This window comes from Vulpes lagopus, chromosome 5 (assembly GCF_018345385.1).
Source record: "Vulpes lagopus strain Blue_001 chromosome 5, ASM1834538v1, whole genome shotgun sequence".
NCBI lineage: Eukaryota > Metazoa > Chordata > Mammalia > Carnivora > Canidae > Vulpes > Vulpes lagopus.
This window is the reverse complement of record NC_054828.1, coordinates 53,631,604-53,650,393: the sequence shown is the minus strand read 5'-3', so window position 1 is coordinate 53,650,393 and position 18,790 is coordinate 53,631,604. Positions and strand designations below refer to the sequence as shown.

At 47.0% G+C, this 18,790-nt stretch overlaps 1 protein-coding gene across 8 annotated transcripts in view; it reads right to left on the bottom strand.

Annotated features, from left to right (window-relative positions):
- Positions 1 to 11,270, bottom strand: part of KCNC2 (potassium voltage-gated channel subfamily C member 2) — a 184,119-nt gene extending 172,849 nt beyond the window's left edge. For 6 of the 8 annotated variants that reach the window (XM_041754046.1, XM_041754049.1, XM_041754052.1 and 3 more), the window contains exons 1-2: positions 11,185 to 11,270; positions 8,966 to 9,623 (exon numbers count right to left, since the gene is read on the bottom strand). In XM_041754046.1, coding sequence (XP_041609980.1) covers positions 8,966 to 9,604 — 639 coding nt within the window. In that variant the 5' untranslated portion in view covers positions 9,605 to 9,623; positions 11,185 to 11,270. Of the gene's footprint in view, positions 1 to 8,965; positions 9,624 to 10,253; positions 10,365 to 11,000; positions 11,074 to 11,184 lie in introns of those variants that run through there. The other 2 variants (XM_041754048.1, XM_041754047.1) reach the window with 2 other exon arrangements.
- Between the last annotated feature and the right edge of the window lie 7,520 nt (positions 11,271 to 18,790).

Sequence of the window (18,790 nt, the reverse complement as noted above, 5' to 3'; positions counted from 1 at the left end):
ATAAGTCTCATAATGGTCCTCTCATTGCTTACCTCAAGAGAGAAGCACAATAACTTAAATGATAAATCAAACTATAATAACTGTATTGTTCTGCTTTCCTAAATAAAAGTTTCATTAATTTTATCCACATTAATACGTCAAAATAGTAAGGAAGTTTACTTTTGTTATGATTATTCTGCTATTGTTTCCAACACAACATTCACTCTTAGCAAACAGTATTTTATCAATAAACATAAAAATACCAAAATAAGCTACCCTATATCTGAATTTCTGTTGTATAATTTGCAAACACAGACACAAATTTTACATAAATTCTGAATAGTTTCTGTGTTTCAATGAACCCAATCTGACAAACTACTCAAAAAAAATTTTATATTGATCCAAATAGCTTTTGCTTAAACATACTGTCTTAAATTTATAGATAATAATATTTGGATATATTGGCAAAATTACTTAGAATCACTTTATTTGATTCAAAAATGTGTTTGAATTTTACCATTTAGTGAACAACTTAAAAATTCTGGACAAAGCATTGGTGTAAAATAAAAGAATGTCTGTGGCCAAAAGGTGGCATATTTTCATCTCTGGGACTCTCTCCACAGAGACGTCTAAGAGGAGAGAACACTTTGCATTTCTAAAAATTTTTTTAAGATCTTTAGTTATTTATTCATGATAGACAGAGAGAGAGAGAGAGAGATAGAGAGAGAGGCAGAGACACAGGCAGAGGGAGAAGCAGGCTCCATGCAGGGAGCCCGACGTGGAACTCGATCCTGGGACTCCAGGATCGCGCCCTGGGCCAAAGGCAGGCGCCAAACCGCTGAGCCACCCAGGGATCCCCACTTCGCGTTTCTGAGACGAAATCACGAACACCCGTCAAGAATGGCTATGTTGACCTTTGCTTCAGTTTTCAAAGACATCAGCAACGTTGTAAGATACATAAAGAAACGCAAGCTCTAAGGTCTGATAGCAAATCACCAGGGTCTTCAAACAAAGAAGACATTACTGAGGTGTCTGCATAGAAGAGTAGAAAAGCAAATTATAAAAACCATACACACACAGAGGGATGAAGGGACATAAAAAGAGCCAAGTGCATACGCAGGTTAGTTATGAGGCTTTAAAGGCAATGGCACAGAAGGACATGGAACTGTCAGGGAAGGCAGGACTGGGGCTGCATCTGCAGGGGGATCTGGAAACAAAGTGAAGCCATAAAACACAAACACTTTCCCTGCCATTATTGAGCCACAGGACACTGAAGAGGGCAGGCCTCCACATACACGTTCCTGATGCGCTTGCTGCTCCCTCAGAACTAAACTCTGTGCATCTAATGTTGGACACGGTCCAGACTCAGCAACCGAGACTGAACGGGAAAAGGCGCAAATGTCGGAAGGCCTACCTTCTGGCCCTCGACCATCGCCAGCTCCCGGAGCCAAGGACAAGTCGGCTGCCTCTTCAGTGAGCCAAGGCAGTTGGGCCAGGTAGTCACGCCAGGTAGTCACCAGTTTCCTCCCAATCCCACGCCTCGTGACCGCCCCAAGTCTGTATATACACCAGGACCAATCCCGCTCGAAGAGCATGCATTTTGGATGCGTGTGTCTAACACGCACACATGCACACACCCTAATGTCGTATTCCTACAAATCTTTCCCATGGCTTCCCACATGAAGACTGTAGGAACCTCCCCGAGGATGTATCTGTGTTAATGACACTGAGTGCATCTTCTTCCTATGCTAATGTGTATATCCTGAAATGGAAGCAGTATCTTCCCAGAAGAAAAAGATGGGCTGCTATAACACGTACGTATTTACCTCGAAATATTCTTCAGTAATGAGTACATTAAAATATGAGTCTGTCTGAAATGTGCTAGACGGCACACTCTTCTCTATGCTCATTCTGATAGACTCAGTCATGAAAGAGATTAGAACTAAATAATTTGACATTATTTTGTAAACACTGAAACGTGTCAGGCATATCTGTAAATCCTCCAGTGAGTAAGACTCTCCCTTCTGTATGAGACACAGGGAAAGGGAAAAGCATGGTGTCTCTGTCAAGGCACTTTTCACATGGAAATAAAACTGAGATTATCTAACCAGGTATCCTTGCGGTGGGTGCCTACACACCAGCACTGAAACTCGGATTTAGGAAACGACAGAGCCAATTGTCCTTATGGGTTTCACGACACAACCGCAGCAAAATGATTTCCTGAGATCAATATGTGGTTGAGGGAAAGCTGTTTTCAATGGAAACAGGAAGCTAGGAGCTAACCTGTTTCTATGGTAACCAGAGCAGCAGCTACCCAACAGCTGTAGGGAAAAAAGGGCAGAAAGTTATAAATGTAAAAAAACAAAAACAACAAAACAAACCAATACTGGTTTACCTCATTCGTGTGGCGGTCCTTAAAGTACAGCCACAATGAGGCAGATGTTGTGCCCCCCACCCCACTCCCGGGGGTTCCTAGCAATCGGTATCCTCGTTTGTCTTCCAAATCTCAGAACCTAAGAGCTGGAAAGAAGTTGGGATACCAGCTAGTTCAATGTGTCATACCCATTTTCTTTTTTCTTAGAAGTCAAAGGAAATCAAGACTCAAGAAAACGAAGTACATTCTCCAAGGTCACCCAGTTGGTGTGAAACCTAGGTGAGGGCACAGGTCTCACACATTCCACCCCAGACCATTTCCCAGTGCTACTCCCATATATTCTCTACCCCTGCTCCCTCCTCCTCCTAAACACCCACATTTCAGGCATTTTTGTAAAAATATTGACTACATGATATTAAAATCTATGACCGCCCTTCAACTTCTAAGAGAAACAAAAGGCGGTGCTATGTAGATATCCACATACACATAACAGGGGAGCACTGCTTTCATATAAACATATATATTTATATGGAGAAAGAGATGATCTTCTGGAAAAAGAAAACATATTTCAAAAAGAACTGAATTAAGTTCATAGGATATATTGATGGTTCTTGTTTAGATTATATTGCCGCTATATATGTCCCTCGGGAGATCAGTGTTTACCTGTTATTAGTCCTTTAGTGCCCTTTACTATTTCATTTAGACATATTTTTAGAGGTTGCCGTAATAAAAAGATGTGACTCAGAGTTCAAAAAATATGAGACCTGACACCGCATTTACTTTTTTTTGTAGTAGTAAAAATAAATGATAATGATATACGTCTTCAAGTGGGAAAGGCTGGCCTGCATTTCTGTATAAGCCTACACATTCCTCCTTTTCAGCTGCTTTGAAAATAAGCTTCTCGACAGAGAAGAATTTCCTGGACTCTCATGAGTTTTGTCAACTCGAGGCTACAAATGAGCAATTAACAAAATATCAGAGAAAAAGTCATCCCTCAACTGTCCGACCACATTCACCTTTGGCATGCCTAGTGCCCAGCAGTGGATCAAATCACCTCATTTGTGAGGTGTCTGCCTTGGGCTCAGGATGTGACCCCGGAGTCCCAGGTTCGAGTCCCACATCGGGCTCCCTGCATGGAGCCTGCTGCTCCCTCTGCCTGGGTCTCTGCCTCTCTCTCAGGAATAGATAAATAAAATCTTTTTAAAAATCACCTAGTTTGTGATCAAATGTACCACTGAAAATACAATTTTTTAATGAACTTCCTTGATTCTTTTAGTGGTGCATAAATTAGGTACTCTCTGAACCTACCCAATGCTCAGAATATAAGCATGAAATTAATTTGTGATATGTACAGCTAGTGGCCTGGAAAGGGTCAAAAGATACTTAGATGTATATATGGGCAAATGCAAAAACACCAGGCTATTATAGTAGACGTTTTTCAGGAGCCCAAAATTTGGATTGGCACTGTCACATAATTAGCCGTGACTTTTAATTAAAATGGAAGCTATGAAGACATTTGACCACACCCTAAATTATTTGGTTGTTTTGTCTAAGTACAGCCTTCACCATAGTCTCCAAGAATATTACAAAGACAGAGCCTATTAATCACCTTACAAACAGAAGAATCAAGCTTAAAAACAGCCTAACACTTTCATAATGAAATAAAGACTAACAATATCTTAACACAGTTTCTAAATAGAATGTTTCCTTGAATGTGTCAGGCAGTGTTTCCATTTGAATTATTTTGTTTTTGTCTGTTTGTTGAGGAAAATATATCTTTAATAACTCTGGAATTTTTTTGCACTTCTTAATTTAATAGATAATGTTTTTAGGAAATGTTTTATTATAAATAGGGTGGTGAGCTTACTGAGGGCAAAAACTGTATCTTCTCCATGCATTCCCAGGAACTTCCATAGTTGAGGGCCTGCATAAGCAGTATTTGCTGACTAAATAAATTTTCTAAAAATTATAATAATTGGCAACAATATTATATGAACAAGCTGTATTTGGTCAATAATTCTTTGAATTGAAGCAAAACTTACAAAAGAAAAATTAATAGTTTTTTCTTTAATCTTAAAATACGACTCAACGGTCCTTACTTTATTATAATTTTTTTAAGTTAAATGATACACTTAAAGCTAGCAAAGAGTTATTTATTTTTTTAAGATTTTATTTATTTATTAGAGACAGAGAGAGAGGCAGAGACACAGGCAGAGGGAGAAGCAGGCTCCATGCAGGAAGCCCGATGTGGCTCCATAGCAGTTATTTGCTGTCTGGGGCACCTGAGTAGCTCAGTAGGTTGATTGTCCGACTGGGTTTCAGCTCAGGTCGTGACCTTGCAGTAGTGGGATCAGGTCATGGGGCTCAGCCCCCTAGGGCTCCACACTCAGCAGGGACTCTGCCTCAGATTCTCTTTCTCCCTCCCTCTCTCTCTGTGTCTCAGGTAAATAAAAATCTCTTTTTAAAAAATGTAAATAGGGCAGCCCGGGTGGCTCAGCGGTTTAGTGCTGCCTTCAGCCCGGGGCCTGATCCTGGGGTCCTGGGATCAAGTCCCACATCGGGCTCCCTGCATGGAGCCTGCTTCTGTCTCTGCCTCTCTCTCTCTCTTTCTGTCTCTCATGAATAAATAAATAATTTTTAAAGTAAATAAATAAATAAATAAGATGATCTTTGAAAGTAAAAAAAAAAAAAAGTTTTCTCAGCTAACCAAAGATAGACAAGTCCCCAAAGAAGAGCCACCCTGTAAACCTAATTCAACCACCTTCACTCACCCCCCCAAAAAAAAAATGAGTAAAAAGAAGAGGGATAAGGACAAACTTCTAACTGCTCTCAGCTCTTAATATTGGGAACAAATTATTTAAAATATTTTGATTCTAGTATTTTGCCCTTATCCTTTTCTTTTTTTTACTTCTAAATAACCTAGAAGTTCTATCAAAAAATTTCTGCCTGGCGCCTGTTCACTTACCTACAAGTTAATGTTTTCAGAAGAAAGCACATACAAGCTTCATTTCCCTTTTCCACTTAAATATTAAACTGGAAAGATACAATGCATAACATTTTCACAAACACATCCGTGCATCCTTGATTGTGGCTATTTGTAAATACCACTCAACGGCATCAACAGTATAATCTCTCCTTTTCTTTCCTGATCTCATTTTCTCCAGGACAGGTTTCCATGACAACTTATATTCGATTTTTTATAAATTTCTATTTTGGAATACTATTCTTAAGGATAAGAATTCATTTAAGTACAAAATACAAACCCATTTACCAAGTTAATCCGAATAATTTGGACTTTTCAAATACGCATTTACATCATAAATTTAAAGCAACAAAGGAGGGAAATGCCAACCAAAACAGAAAGCAAAAATACAATGTTAGGATAATTAATTGTGCTATCACTGTTGTTTCAGTCTGGCACTAAAGATCATAAAAGTTAGAAATAAAGCGCTTCTGCTCTATAATTGAACCAACCTCCTCAATACTGGGAAAAGATAAAGATGATGATGACAGGTAATAACAAATTGAAAAAGGAATTCAGGCAGTTACAAACGTTCATCTCGAGCATATCAATAAAAGATGAACTAGTGTAAAGAAGGTTTATAAACGTTAAATACTTAACTTCTATTAAGAATGAGACTGTGGCAGTAAGACCACAGCTGAAGCAAACTACCTGGTAACTGACTTATGCCTTCTAGGACTATATCCACACAAAATATAATTTCATCCTGTGACCTCTCGATGTAATTCTATTTATCAGACGGGCCAGATAACATTAAGTCAGGCTATCATCTGAACTAAAAGGTTTCCTATAAAAATATTAAATCACATTTAAGTAGAATGACAACCTCTGATTACTCTTTCTTAGGCAACCCCTAATAATTTGAAAAGGGATTTCCCTGAAGACAAGTCCTACAAATGTTAGTCAGTCTGAAAGAAAGAAAAACACTACATATAACTGGTCAATAAAAATGGAAAGTTCAAACAGAATTGAAGAAGTCAATTTGAATTCCATATCTTCACTCTAATGTTGGGTTGTACAGGGTAAAAATTCTACCAAAGTCCTGGAATACAAAATTTTTTTTAAAGTCATAGATGACCTTTCAGAATTAAAATTCTATGTCTTACGCTGCATTAACTCTCAAGAGTAACATGATCCATGGAGATTTCATAAGCCAGTCAGTTATAATCAGTGGTTGGGGCAAAAAGGGCCTGGGAGGATGTCATGAGACCTCCATCATAATTTTGGATCTGCTATTAACTTGCTGTATGACCTTGGCCATCACTTAGCATCTGCAGTCTTCATTTTATTCATCTATAAAATAAAGGGTATTCATGAAGGGACCTTAAGGAAATTTTCCAGGTCTGTGATTCTCAACTGATTCTGCTTCTAATGGCTCTTTGACCTCGTGTTAATCTCTAATACATCTGTGTTCTTTCCTCACCTGAAATGGATGCATATCAAACCTTTAATATTGTTACAATGAAATCTTAGTAAGATTTTTAAAAACTATTTTCAAATTAATAGTTTACCCTTTGACCAATAATCAATAAAAATCAATTTCCACAGCGATAATAAAAATTGAATACCGTCTTAGAGTTTTTGGTAGGCAATCCAGCCTACAATAAAATGTATTATATTATCACAGGGAAAGATAATAAAACATTCTCCCTCTTTTGTAGCACGCAATCTGGGGGGGAGGAAATCACATGATGAGGCTGAAAAAAAATTCAGATTATCTTTTTAGCCACCAAGTGGAAAGAGCACTGTGGCACTCAGCTGGAATTGAAAAAAAAAAAAAAAAAAACACAGATGTAATGGTCATGAGTCTGTGACTCAAGTAAATACGCACTGGTTTTTGTTTTTGTTTTAAATCCAACTGTTGTAGAATTTATAGAACGGCCCTAAAAGGAAGATTTCGGAGTTGAAGTTACCAATCCTATATTTGAGTGCCATAATGTGGACATAGTAAAATGTATGTATGCATTCAAACGCCAGATCCAATAGAGGAGCAATACTTGAAATGGTCTCTTTCATATTCTATTTCAAACTGAAAACAAAACATAGCCTCAGAATTCTAAAATGGTATCAGAAACACATCTCCTGACACGTTATCAGATAGACAGCTGCACAGCACCCCAGAGGCAGCGGCTGCTGACATACAGAAGACAATAAGGAGGATGGAGCCCAAGTGAAGCTGCCTGGGGGGTAGTTCTTCTGGGCGTCAGAAGCAAACCAGACACACGGAGTTGCAAAGATTTAACTAAATACAGTACCCCCTTCCTGTGCATCATTTAAAAACACTTTCACATACTATATAATTTTTGGTTATTTATATTCCTTTTATTTCCTTTAAACTGGAGAAACTATTATTGGTTACTTTTATAGCCCCTTCATGGGATTCTGAAGAATTAATTGGGAGTGCCGAGGACTCGATTTAAACTGTCATTCAAGCTAGAAACTGAAAAGAAAAATTGAGGATGGAGTGGCAATCTAAAGAGTCAAATAAAGTTTGCCACAGTCTATGTTACCCAGATTTAGACAACTGGACTAAAGTAGCATCACCCAAGTGACCAACCCACATCCAACCTGTAAGAAACATGAACAGAGCCCAAGGGGGCAAGGGCCAGACTCCAAAATTCAATGTGCAAGGGCACTGCGTGGCCACCTCACGGGGTCAAGCCATTCAGCATTCTTGTCCCTTGGGGGGAGACTGGCCCCCACAGCATTCAAGAGACGCCCTCCAGGGAGCCCCAGTCAGGACTAGGTTCCACTTCCCCACCTGGCCTCACGTTAGGTCCCTAACTGGAGCCACTGCTTTGAGTCAGATGGGCAGGTGCGGCAGGCCTCCCTGGCAAACCGTGGGGACCAGAAGGCCCAAAGAAGCATCCAAACTAAGGAAAAGTTGGAACAAAAGAGTCAGGAAATAAAGAACCCGGCGAAGCGTGACAGCTGTGTCTGGACAAGGCTCCAGAAAGACCTGGCATTGGCCCTTCAGGTGTCACCTGCTAAAGGGGATGTCAGGTGTGTGGGGCAGGGGAGGTGCCACCTGCTAAAAGGGATGTCAGGTGGGTGGGGTAGGGGAGGTGCCACGTGCTAGAGTGGATGTCAGGTGCGTGGGGCAGGGGAGGTGCCACCTGCTGGAGTGGAGTGGATGTCGGGTGCATGGGGAGGGGAGATGCCACTGCTGGAGTGGATGTCAGGTGTGTGGGGCAGGGGAGGTGCCACCTGTTGGAGTGGAGTGGATGTCAGGTGCTGGGGAGGGGAGGTGCCACCTGCTGGAGTGGGTGTCAGGTGCATGGGGAGGGGAGGTGCCACCCACTGAAGGGGATGTCAGGTGCGTGGGGCGGGGAGGTGCCACCTGCTGGAGTGGGGCTGGGGAGGTGCCACTGCTGGAGAGGATGTCAGATGCGTGGGGCGGGGAGGTGCCACCTGCTGGAGTGGGTGTCAGGTGAGTGGGGCGGGGAGGTGCAAGCCCCGGGTCCCGCTGGCCCCCACCCCTGGGCCCCGCTCCTCCCCCCTCCTCCCCCCTCCCCCCCCCCAGCGTCTCAAGGCCGCAGGGGCGGATAGGGGGCCGTGCCGCCGCGGAGGGGCGCCGGCCGTGGCCTTACCCTGGCGGCTCTGGACGAGTAGGGGTCCTCGAAGAGCGCCCACACGCGGGGCTGCAGCCTCCGCCAGCGGCCGGACTTGCCGTCGGGGCCCCCCAGGCCCGCGGCGTCCTCGATGCCCAGCCTCTTGGCCGCCAGGTCGTCGTCGTCGCCGGGGTCGCCGCCCAGGAGGTCGGGGGTCTCGAAGATGTCGAGCGCCTCCTCGGCGTCGCGGTGCTGCCGGTAGGTCATCCAGCAGCAGGGCTCCACGTCCGTCTCGTCGATGCCCCAGAAGGCCAGCTCCTCCTCGAAGAGCGGCCCGCACACGTCGGCTGGGCAGTGCAGCTTGCCGGTGCGGTAGTAGTTGAGCACATAGGCGAACACGCCCGGGTGCCGGTCGAAGAAGAACTCGCGCCCCCCCCCGCCCCCGCCGGCGCCCCGCGGGCTGCAGGGGCCGGGCCCGGGGGACAGGGGCCGCGGCGGGGGCGGGGGCGGCGGGGGCGGGGGGGCGCCGGCCGCAGTCAGGCAGTCGCCAGCGGGCTCGGAGGCGGCGAGCAGGGCCAGGCGCGTGCCGGGCAGGGTCCGGAGGGTGCTGCGGTAGGTTTCGTGCCGGGTGCCCCCGACATTGAGGATCACCCTCTCGTTGCTCTCGATCTTGCCCATCTCTGTGGCTCAGACATGACTGGGGAGGCGAACACAGCGCCGCGTTAGGGCCCGGGCGGCCGCCGAGCCGCAGCCGCCCTCCGCGGCCCTCCCCCCGCCCTCCCCCGCCCTCCCCCGCCCTCCCCCGTCCTCCCCCGCCCCGTCCGGGTCCCCGTCCCGGTCCCGGTCCCGGGACGCACGCGCGCGGGCACAGCCGAGCCGCCCCGGGGCACGCGCGCACGGCGGGTCCCCGCCCCGGACCCCCCCCCCGGGACCCCCGACCCCCGGAAAGCCCCGGAGCCCGCCCCGACACCTGCTCCGGCCCCGCACGGCTCTCCGCCCCCCCCCCCCCGCGCGGTCCCGAGCACGGGAACCCTGCCCTCGGCGCACAGCCCTGCCCCCCAACCCTCACGCCCCCCTTGCCGCCCACTCCCCTCGACCGCGTACCCTCCCGGCCCGGGAGGGCACCCCTTGGGCAAGGGCAGCCCCTTGGGCGGGGAGTCTCTGCGGGCCCCTCGGCCCACTGGGCCCCGATGCGCGGACCTCGACCCGGACCCCGACCCGGACCCCGACCCAGACCCGCACGGCCGGCGGCGCCCCGCGCCCCCACGACCCGGCGACACCCCCCGCCCGAGGCCAAGCACCGAACCTCCCCGCCGCGGCCTCTCACCAGGGAGACCGTGACTAATTTCCTGATCCAATTTCCTCCGCACATCACTACCGTGGCTGCCGCTGCTGTTGTTGATGTTATTATTACTTGGGAAAGGGAACCGCTAAGCAGGCTCCGCGTCTGGGCCGACGAGCGCCAGCGCCCCCCTCCCCATTCCCCTCCGCCAGACACTCGGCCGCGGGGGGCGGGCGCCGGGGGCCGGGACGCGGGGTCGCTCCGGGGCAGGGCGAGGCCCCTGGGAGCCGCGGGCCCCCGCCCCCCGCCCCCCGCCCCCCTGGACCCCGGGCCCCCCGCCCCGGCTCACCCCGCGCGCCCCCCGCGCGCCCCCCGCGCGCCCGAGGGGGGGGCCTGCAGGTCCGCGCGCCGCCCCCAGGTCGCCCCTGCCTCCCGCCGGGGGAGCCGCCCCCGACCGCAAACTACTTGTTGGCGCCCCCAGGCTCGGGTGCTCGCGCCGCCTCCCGCCTCCCGCCTCCCGGGGCGCTGGTCTCGCCCCCCAACCCCGGCTGGGCGCCCGCACCCGGCATCGCGCGGGGGGGTGGGCAGGGCAGAGCGTGGGGTCGGGCCCGGGCACCTGCCGCGCAGCCCCCCCCCCGGCCCCGCCCCTGCACCTGCACCTGCAGGTCCCGCCCCGCCCCGCGCGTCCCCCGGGAGCGGCCGCTGCTCGGGCGGCGCCCTCCGCTCTCCCGGCCGCCCAGAGCTCGGGGAGGGTGGGCGGCTGGGTGGGTCTGGGGAAGCTCGCGTACCAACCAGGTTCGTGCGTCCTCCTGCCGCGCGGCCGTCCCCACCCTCCCGAGCCGCTGCCTGCGGGCGCCCCACGCGCACCCCGTGTCCCCTCCCGCCGCCCGCCCCTCCCGACCAGCGAGGGAGCGTCTCCAGCGGCGGTTCCTCGCCCGCCCCCGTGACCGCGGGTGGGAGCCAGAGGTCCACTTACAGGTGACGAGTGCGTCCTGCTGCGCGCGTCCGGCACATGCTCCGGCTTGCTCTTCCCAGTCGAATGTAGGTCTCCAGTCACCACATCATGGTTATATAAAACAAAATAAGTTTGAAAAGTTTATTCCAGGAACACAATGCTCCAGCAAGTGAAAACTCGGGTTTCCTTATCAGAAGCAGCAGAGGCGAGCTCAGACGTCCGCGCGCGAGTCGCCCCGTCCGGGGCCGCCGGGCCTGGGCTGCCTGGGCTGCGGAGCGCCACGCCGAGCTGCTGCAAGCGGCGACTGGCAATCTCCCCTCTGGAGGTGGAAGCCAGAGCCAAGGTGTGGCCGCCCCGGTTCCTTCCGCGGGCTGCGCGCGTGGGACCTAGTCCAGGCCTCTCTCCTGGGCTTGCAGATGGCTCCCTACCCCGTGTCCCTTCTTCTCCTTCCTGCTATCTGTCCCTGTCCGCCCAAATATCCCTTGTAGGGCCGAACACTGGTCCTGCCGGGTCAGCGCCCACCTTAATAACTTCATTTTGACTTGATCACCTCTGTGAAGACCCTGTCTCCAGAGTAAGGCCACTTCCTGAGGTTTTGGAGGCTAGGACCCCAATCCCTCTCTTTTTCTGGGAAGATGAGGGCGCTGGACAGAGCTCATCCCATAGCACCTCCTGTGTGTATATTGAGAGGGAGACTCGAGGCCACAGGGATAGCTGTCGTCCGGGGGCGTAGATAAAACCCGAGAGGAAGTCTCTTAGAAAACCGTATGATATTGACACAGTGATTTAGGAAGTCAGGAATCCCTACGAAAGTTTCCGCGATACACAGGACAGCGAGGTGGGCAGTTAAACAGTTCCTTCAGAAAACACCTGTCTGTCATGACAGGAGGTAACTAAGGTGAAGAACTCGAAGGTGCCTGGAAGATTACTGATGTCTAGGAAAGCAACGCAAGAAAACACCATAATCTACTAACAGTATGTCCGTAAGTGTGCCGTGAGGACCCCAGGATCAGCTATATGGACCCAGCCTCGGGACCACATAAATTCGCTTTTACTAACACACCCAGGCAAAAGGGCCAACCCCACGTGCTGAGGGAGTGATTCTAGTTTAGCATGATTATCAATCACTGAGGCTGTTCTTAAAATAAGTGATAGTAAATTTCGGTTGCCAGAAAATTTCCAAAGAAAAATCATATTCAAATTATAACATACATTCTCATATTGTCTAGATGGTTCCTCATATAGCTTAATGTAAATTCAATAGGGGGAAAAGGCATATGGTTTGCTTTAAAATAAATTAGCAATAGTAAGTGTAGTAACAGAAGCATTTATAGTAATAGATAACATTTACTGAGATCTTACTAGGTGCAAAATGTTTTGTATAAATTACTCCTTTTAATTTAAATGAAGGAACTATTCACATTAAAGTATAAGACTTCCAGAAAGATAACTCATACGGATGGCAGAAATCAATAATGGAAGCCTTTAGCTTGAAAATATTAAAATTGTATTATGAGGGATCTACAGAAAAACCACGGAGGGGGGTGCTGCTGCACAGGACTTGTGGAGGGAAGTGGGAAAACACAGGTCTAAGGAATCAGTTGGGGTCTAAGGTTTTATGAGCTATCTAGGGATAATCATACGGACAAAAGGACACTGTTTTAGAAGAATTCAGACTTTTCTTGTGATTCATAAATGATTAGATGTGAAACCAGATATTCCAGATAAGTTTGAAAATAAGAACATGGAAACATAAAAGGAAGAGATGTGCAGTTATCAATGGAGAACTGATAAATAAGGCACTGAATGAAATGCAGTGTCTCTCTCTCTCTCTCTCTCTCTCTCTTTCTCTCTCTCTTTTTTTTCCTGGTCAATATAAGAGGGGAAGATCCTAAGACAAATATCCAGGCTTCATTACATAAGACAGGAGAGAACAGAAAACCCCTCCAGCCAACTAGCTCCCTGATGCTTCTGTAAAAGACAGATAAAAGTGAAAAGAAAGCAAATCTTTGAAAGATGGCAATGGAAAACTGAGGTGGAAAAAAACAGTTGTGGTTTCCTTTGTTGGTCTGTGCAGAGCAAGGATTCAAAAGGCCATATGGACATTACCCCTGGCAGAGAAGCAACTGAAATGCTGCTTCCTTTATACCCTTGAGTCCGCGTCACAGAAGGGCCACGGGCGCTGAGGGCTACATCACCACCAGAAATGTGGATTGATCTCATAGGCCACGCTGGGACTGTCAGAATGGCAAGCTTGTAAAAGTTTAACAGTTGAGCAAATTACTCTCTTAAAGTTCAGCATAAGGATTTTTAAAATATTATTCACCTTCAAAGAGCAATACATTCATGGACAAAATTCCTCCGCAGATTGAAAGATGACCACCATTTCCCACCCTGCCCTGAAGACCTGCCCCTCACCCCAGGACTAGCACCTGCTCCCGCCGAGTCTGTTTCCCCAGCCCCTGAATCTGTGCCGGCTTTGTACCTCACCTTGGCCAGCAGAATGAGGTGGAGGGGACGTTGTACCAGTCTAAAGCCTTGGCCTCAAAGGGTCTTGCATACCTCGGTCCCCGCTCTTTTCTGGACTCCTACCCTGGTGCTGTGAAAACGCGCTTAGCTGGCCTGCTTGATGATGACACACACGTGTGCCAGGCTCCAGCAGTCCCTCTCGCTCTCCCTCCCTCTCGCTCTCCCTCCCTCTCTCTCTCTCTCAAACACACATCTTTGATACAAAGAGAATCAGCCCTAGGAAACAAGTCAGAAGATATAATAGAGCAAGGATGTGAAAGAAATAAATACCTAAAAGAAATACCGTCCCCTGATGCTAACATTTCGTATCTCTGCTGCTAGATGATTCACAGCCAGGTCACAGCAGCAGAACCATGGCTCTTTTTTTTTTTTTTTCTTTTTTTACAATTTTATTTATTTATTCATGAAAGACACAGAGAAAGAGAGAGGGGCAGAGACACAGGCAGAGGGAGAAGCAGGCTCCACACAGGGAGCCCAATGTGGGACTTGATCCCAGGACTCCAGGATCAGGCCCTGGGCCAAAGGCAGGCACCCAACCGCTGAGCCACCCAGGGATCCCAGGGATTCCAAGAACCGCTGCTCTTACACACGCCTCCAGAAGAACAGTCCAGCTGAGCATAGCCCAAATCCACTAACTCACAAAATTATGAGCTAAAAAAATGCTGGATCTGGGCTATTAAGTTTTAGAGTTGTTTGTTACCAAGCTCATCCATCCTCCACGTTGCCTTTATCTGAAAAGTAAAAAAAAAGAACTTACATACCTGCCCTTTTAACAATAACATTTATATCAGATATTGCAAATTCTAAAAGAAAATAAATATATGATATACACGTTCCTCATTCCATAAGTTTTTGAGAGGTGGTATTTTACAGTGGTTAGTTCCTCAGGCTGTGGAGACAAGTAAAACGAAGTTTGTCTTCTGCGTGCTACTCACCTGAGGTCTGCCCCAAGAAAATCCCACAACTCCTCTTACTCAATTTATTCTTCTCATTCTTCTAGAATGGGAAGAATGACACATCATTAATATGAAGATTAAGTGACATGAGGCCAATAAATGCCTAAGGAAGTTTCGGGAACATGTTAGGCATCTACTAGTAGTAACTTTTATGCCAACTGAAGAAGTCTTACACCAAAATAACACAGCTGACAATTGACAGGAGCTGGATCATGACCACATTCTCTGATGGCAGCCTAACTCCTCTCTGCTGCCCAGCCTGCTTCGCACAGAGGTCGAGCCGGGTCAAACACGGGATTCAACACAGATGTAATGAAGACAAAACTCTAGCGTCCTTCCAATAAGTCTGCATCCCTCTCAAATTATTTTAATTTGAAAATGTACGTGTTGCATCTTTTAATGACCTACTTTATGCAATGCACTTTTTTTTAACCACCCAGCATAGTTCCTTGTGATAATTATGATTAGACGTACATATGAAGAATTCACAGAGTGCTAATTTTACCACTTGGTCATTTGATTTGCAGGAAATATATATTTACATCGCTTGTCAAGGGCCATAGTCTCTGCATAAATATCCAGCATAACAACATAGACAGCCGACTTGAGCTTACTGTATACTTAGAAAATTAATGTTCAAGAGTGCTGAGAAAAGGCATTTTAGATTGAAGGAAGAGAAAAATTTTCCACGAATATAGGATGATGTTGACTGATGAGCATTCAAAGCAAGAGTCGAAAATAGCCCTCTTGCTACAAAAAATTCTGGGCCCTAGCCTTCTGCACCAGCCGTTCATTTCAACAGAAGATGATGATGGATAGATGATGATGATGGATTCGACAGATGATAGATTAGATGCTGGGTAACCTCAGTACCCGGAGCAGCCCAATACTCTCACCACCCCACTTGAAGTCGCTGTGACTGCCACGGGGCAACATGAAGCAGGGTCTCCTAGGACGACTGGTCTACCACCCGGGGTTAGGGTATCGGCAGGTGTCAGCAAAGTGCACTTTACTTCCTAATGTTCTTGTTCTTCCATAGGTCACAGATGTTAGATAAGACATTTCATTGAAACTTTACGATCCTTATTTTTAGCACCTCCCTGCCTCCTAGTGCTAATCATTTCACACCTGTCTGACTTACTCTACGCATTATGTACATTTACAGACTTCCTCCCTTTACATCTCCTTTATGACTTCCCAGCCTTAGGGGAGTTCTGTGCTGTGCAGTGCCTCGGACTCCACTGAGAAGCATAAAACGTGAACATCTACACCCTGAGATTTTGATGCAGTTGGTCCATTCTGTGCCAATTTCTGCAGTTGGAAATCTGTGTTTTTAAAAAGCATCTTATGCCTCATGAAATGTCCATGGGAAGCTATAGTGAAGCAAATTTTATAAAAATATGACAAGAAAGTACCCGAACGTGGCATCTGCAGATTATTTCAAGGAGGGATGGGGCAGGAAGAGGATTCAGTTATTGAAAATAAACTGTAGGTCTAACAAGCAAGTGTGGAAATACTCATTTTCTTCATATTAGGCAAGGGGTTGTGAGAATGATTAAGGAAAAGGAATTATTAGGAATTGCAGTAGTCAAAGCTTTCTTAAGTACTTTGGCATAAAATAAGATGCCAAGAGCTTTAGATATACCTCACTTGATCCTCACTCAGCCTATGATGTTACCAGCATTTTACTAATGAGGAGGCTGAGACTCTGAAATTTCACAATAACTTGCCCCATATCACACAGCTAATAAGAGGCAGCTGGTAACATTCAAGCCCACAGGTGTTTGATTCCAATGCCTGTGTCCCGGAAAGTAAATGGTAGAGCCATGATCTGAATATATGTGGAACCAGGATTTGAATAGGAAACAGACGATTATAGACACGAGAAAAATAAACACACTTGCAAGATAGCAATCATTCAGTGAAAGCCCATTGTCAAAATATCTCAGAGCTCTTCCCCCTTCTGTTACATAAACGGTGTATGATGAAAGCATGCTCCAAATAGGTAAGCAGAGTAGGCATTTTAAGACGACTGTTTTGTGTTTGTTTGATACAAAAGGAGAACGGGGGATCCCTGGGTGGCGCAGCAGTTTGGCGCCTGCCTTTGGCCCAGGGCGCGATCCTGGAGACCCGGGATCGAATCCCACGTCAGGCTCCTGGTGCATGGAGCCTGCTTCTCCCTCTGCCTGTGTCTCTGCCTCTCTCTCTCTCTCTCTCTCTCTGTATGACTATCATAAATAAATAAAAAAATTAAAAAAAAAAAACAAAAGGAGAACGGAAACCACGAGTCACAAATATGATCTGTAAAGTGTTGGAAATAATCAGGTTGGTTTCCCCAGGAAATAACAGAGCTCAAGGAATAAGGAAGCTGAAAGAGACGTGAGCAAAACTCAAGCAGATGTAGGCACAGCAGCTAGGCTCCTCGTTAGGAAAACACCAAGACGGGGATGAGCAGGCTTCTGGGAAGCTCTGTATGCAGGTTTCAAATGGAATCGAGGGGAGTAAAAATAACAGTCAGGACACAGGAGCAGCACTAAAGAGGATGCAGAGGAAAACATTGGGATTCTTCTCCTTCGCCAGACCACCGACACCTGCTTTTCCATTTTATCTTTATTTATTTGTTAAAGAAATCGAACTATGAGACAGCACAGAATACGGTGCAGTTTGGAGGACAGACGTCAAGAACAATATAAAACTACAGTCTGGATCACCTTGACTAAATCGATCGTCCGAAAAAAATATTATACCACACAGTTAACTGTTTTCAAGAGATATAAAACATCATTTAAATTTCTGTTAGGGGAAAAGCATCAATGTCTTTTTTTTTTTAATTCACCCTTTCGTTTATTTTTTTAAAGCGTTCATTTGTTTGTTTGTTTGTTTGTTTTTTAAGGATTTTACTTATTTATCTGACACAGAGAGAGGGAGAGGGAGAGGGCACATGCAGGCCGAGCAGCAGGTCTATGGAGAGGGAGAAGCAGGCTGCCCGCTGAGGAGGGACCGCGATCCCAACCCTGGACCCGGGATCAGGACCCGAGCTGAAGGCAGACACTTCACCACCTGCACCCCCCATGTGCCCTGAAAAACATCCATTTCGTTGCCATCCTTACATGCACAACCCAGTATTCTCTGAATGTCTTTGATCGTTGTATCGCCATAATTAAATTTGAACATTTAGTTAAATTGATTTAAGAGCAGCAATGGTTGATTCCATTCCATTCCCACAGTGGGGGATACAGTTTATTAATGAAATATAAGCCGAAAGAATACTCACAATACACATTCCTCCCTAATCGGACACACAATTCTCCCTTTATTTTTTCACTAGTAACCATTTCAGTAGACTGTTTTGTCCCCTGATACGCTGCAGTCAGTGCGTATTAGGTACTAGAGACAACTCCCGAGGAGAACAGAGTGCCTAGAACTAAGCCCCTTCACTTCAATCTCCGACTCTTCCTGAAATCGTTTCAGTGGCAACAAGATGCTCAAGCTAAAAATTAGGGAAACTTTTATGACTTAGTCTTTTTTTTTTAACCTCCGATCCAAACTCAACTCTGTTCCCAAGTTTAGAAAGTTCTTTCTCCCAAGCAATCTTTCAAGTCCATTCACTCTTCTTTCCCTTCTTGCTTGTCCAGAGAGTCAAGCTCTCGCACCCGCGAGCCCTACGCAGCTGGCTGACCGAGTCTCTGCCTTCTGCAGGACGCTGACCCCACTGTCCAAGGTCTTCAGAGAACAGAGGTGGTGAAGGTGTCCTTCCCATTTTGACTGATCACCGATCGAGGGCCATCTCCCACTCACAGTCCACCCACGTTCCCTGAAGTGCCCCTCACTTCACCTGGTCCACATCTTCCTGATGCTTTCTTCTTCCCTCGACTCCCCAGGGACATTCCCACAGGCCAGTCTCCTTCAGGAATCCTCTGACCCCTGCCCATGTTAACTGCGACTCAGCATTCAAATCTCAGTTTAAACACGATTACCTCATGGTTGCCTCCTTGAAGGTTTCCTTCCTGCCCTAGAGTATCCCATGCCCCGTGGACTAGGTGCGGGTGTGCGCAGAGTGCCCCTTATCTCCAGTGTTGGGACACTGAGAAACCACAAAAGCAATCACTTGTTTCATGATTTGTCTGCCATCTAGACCAGAA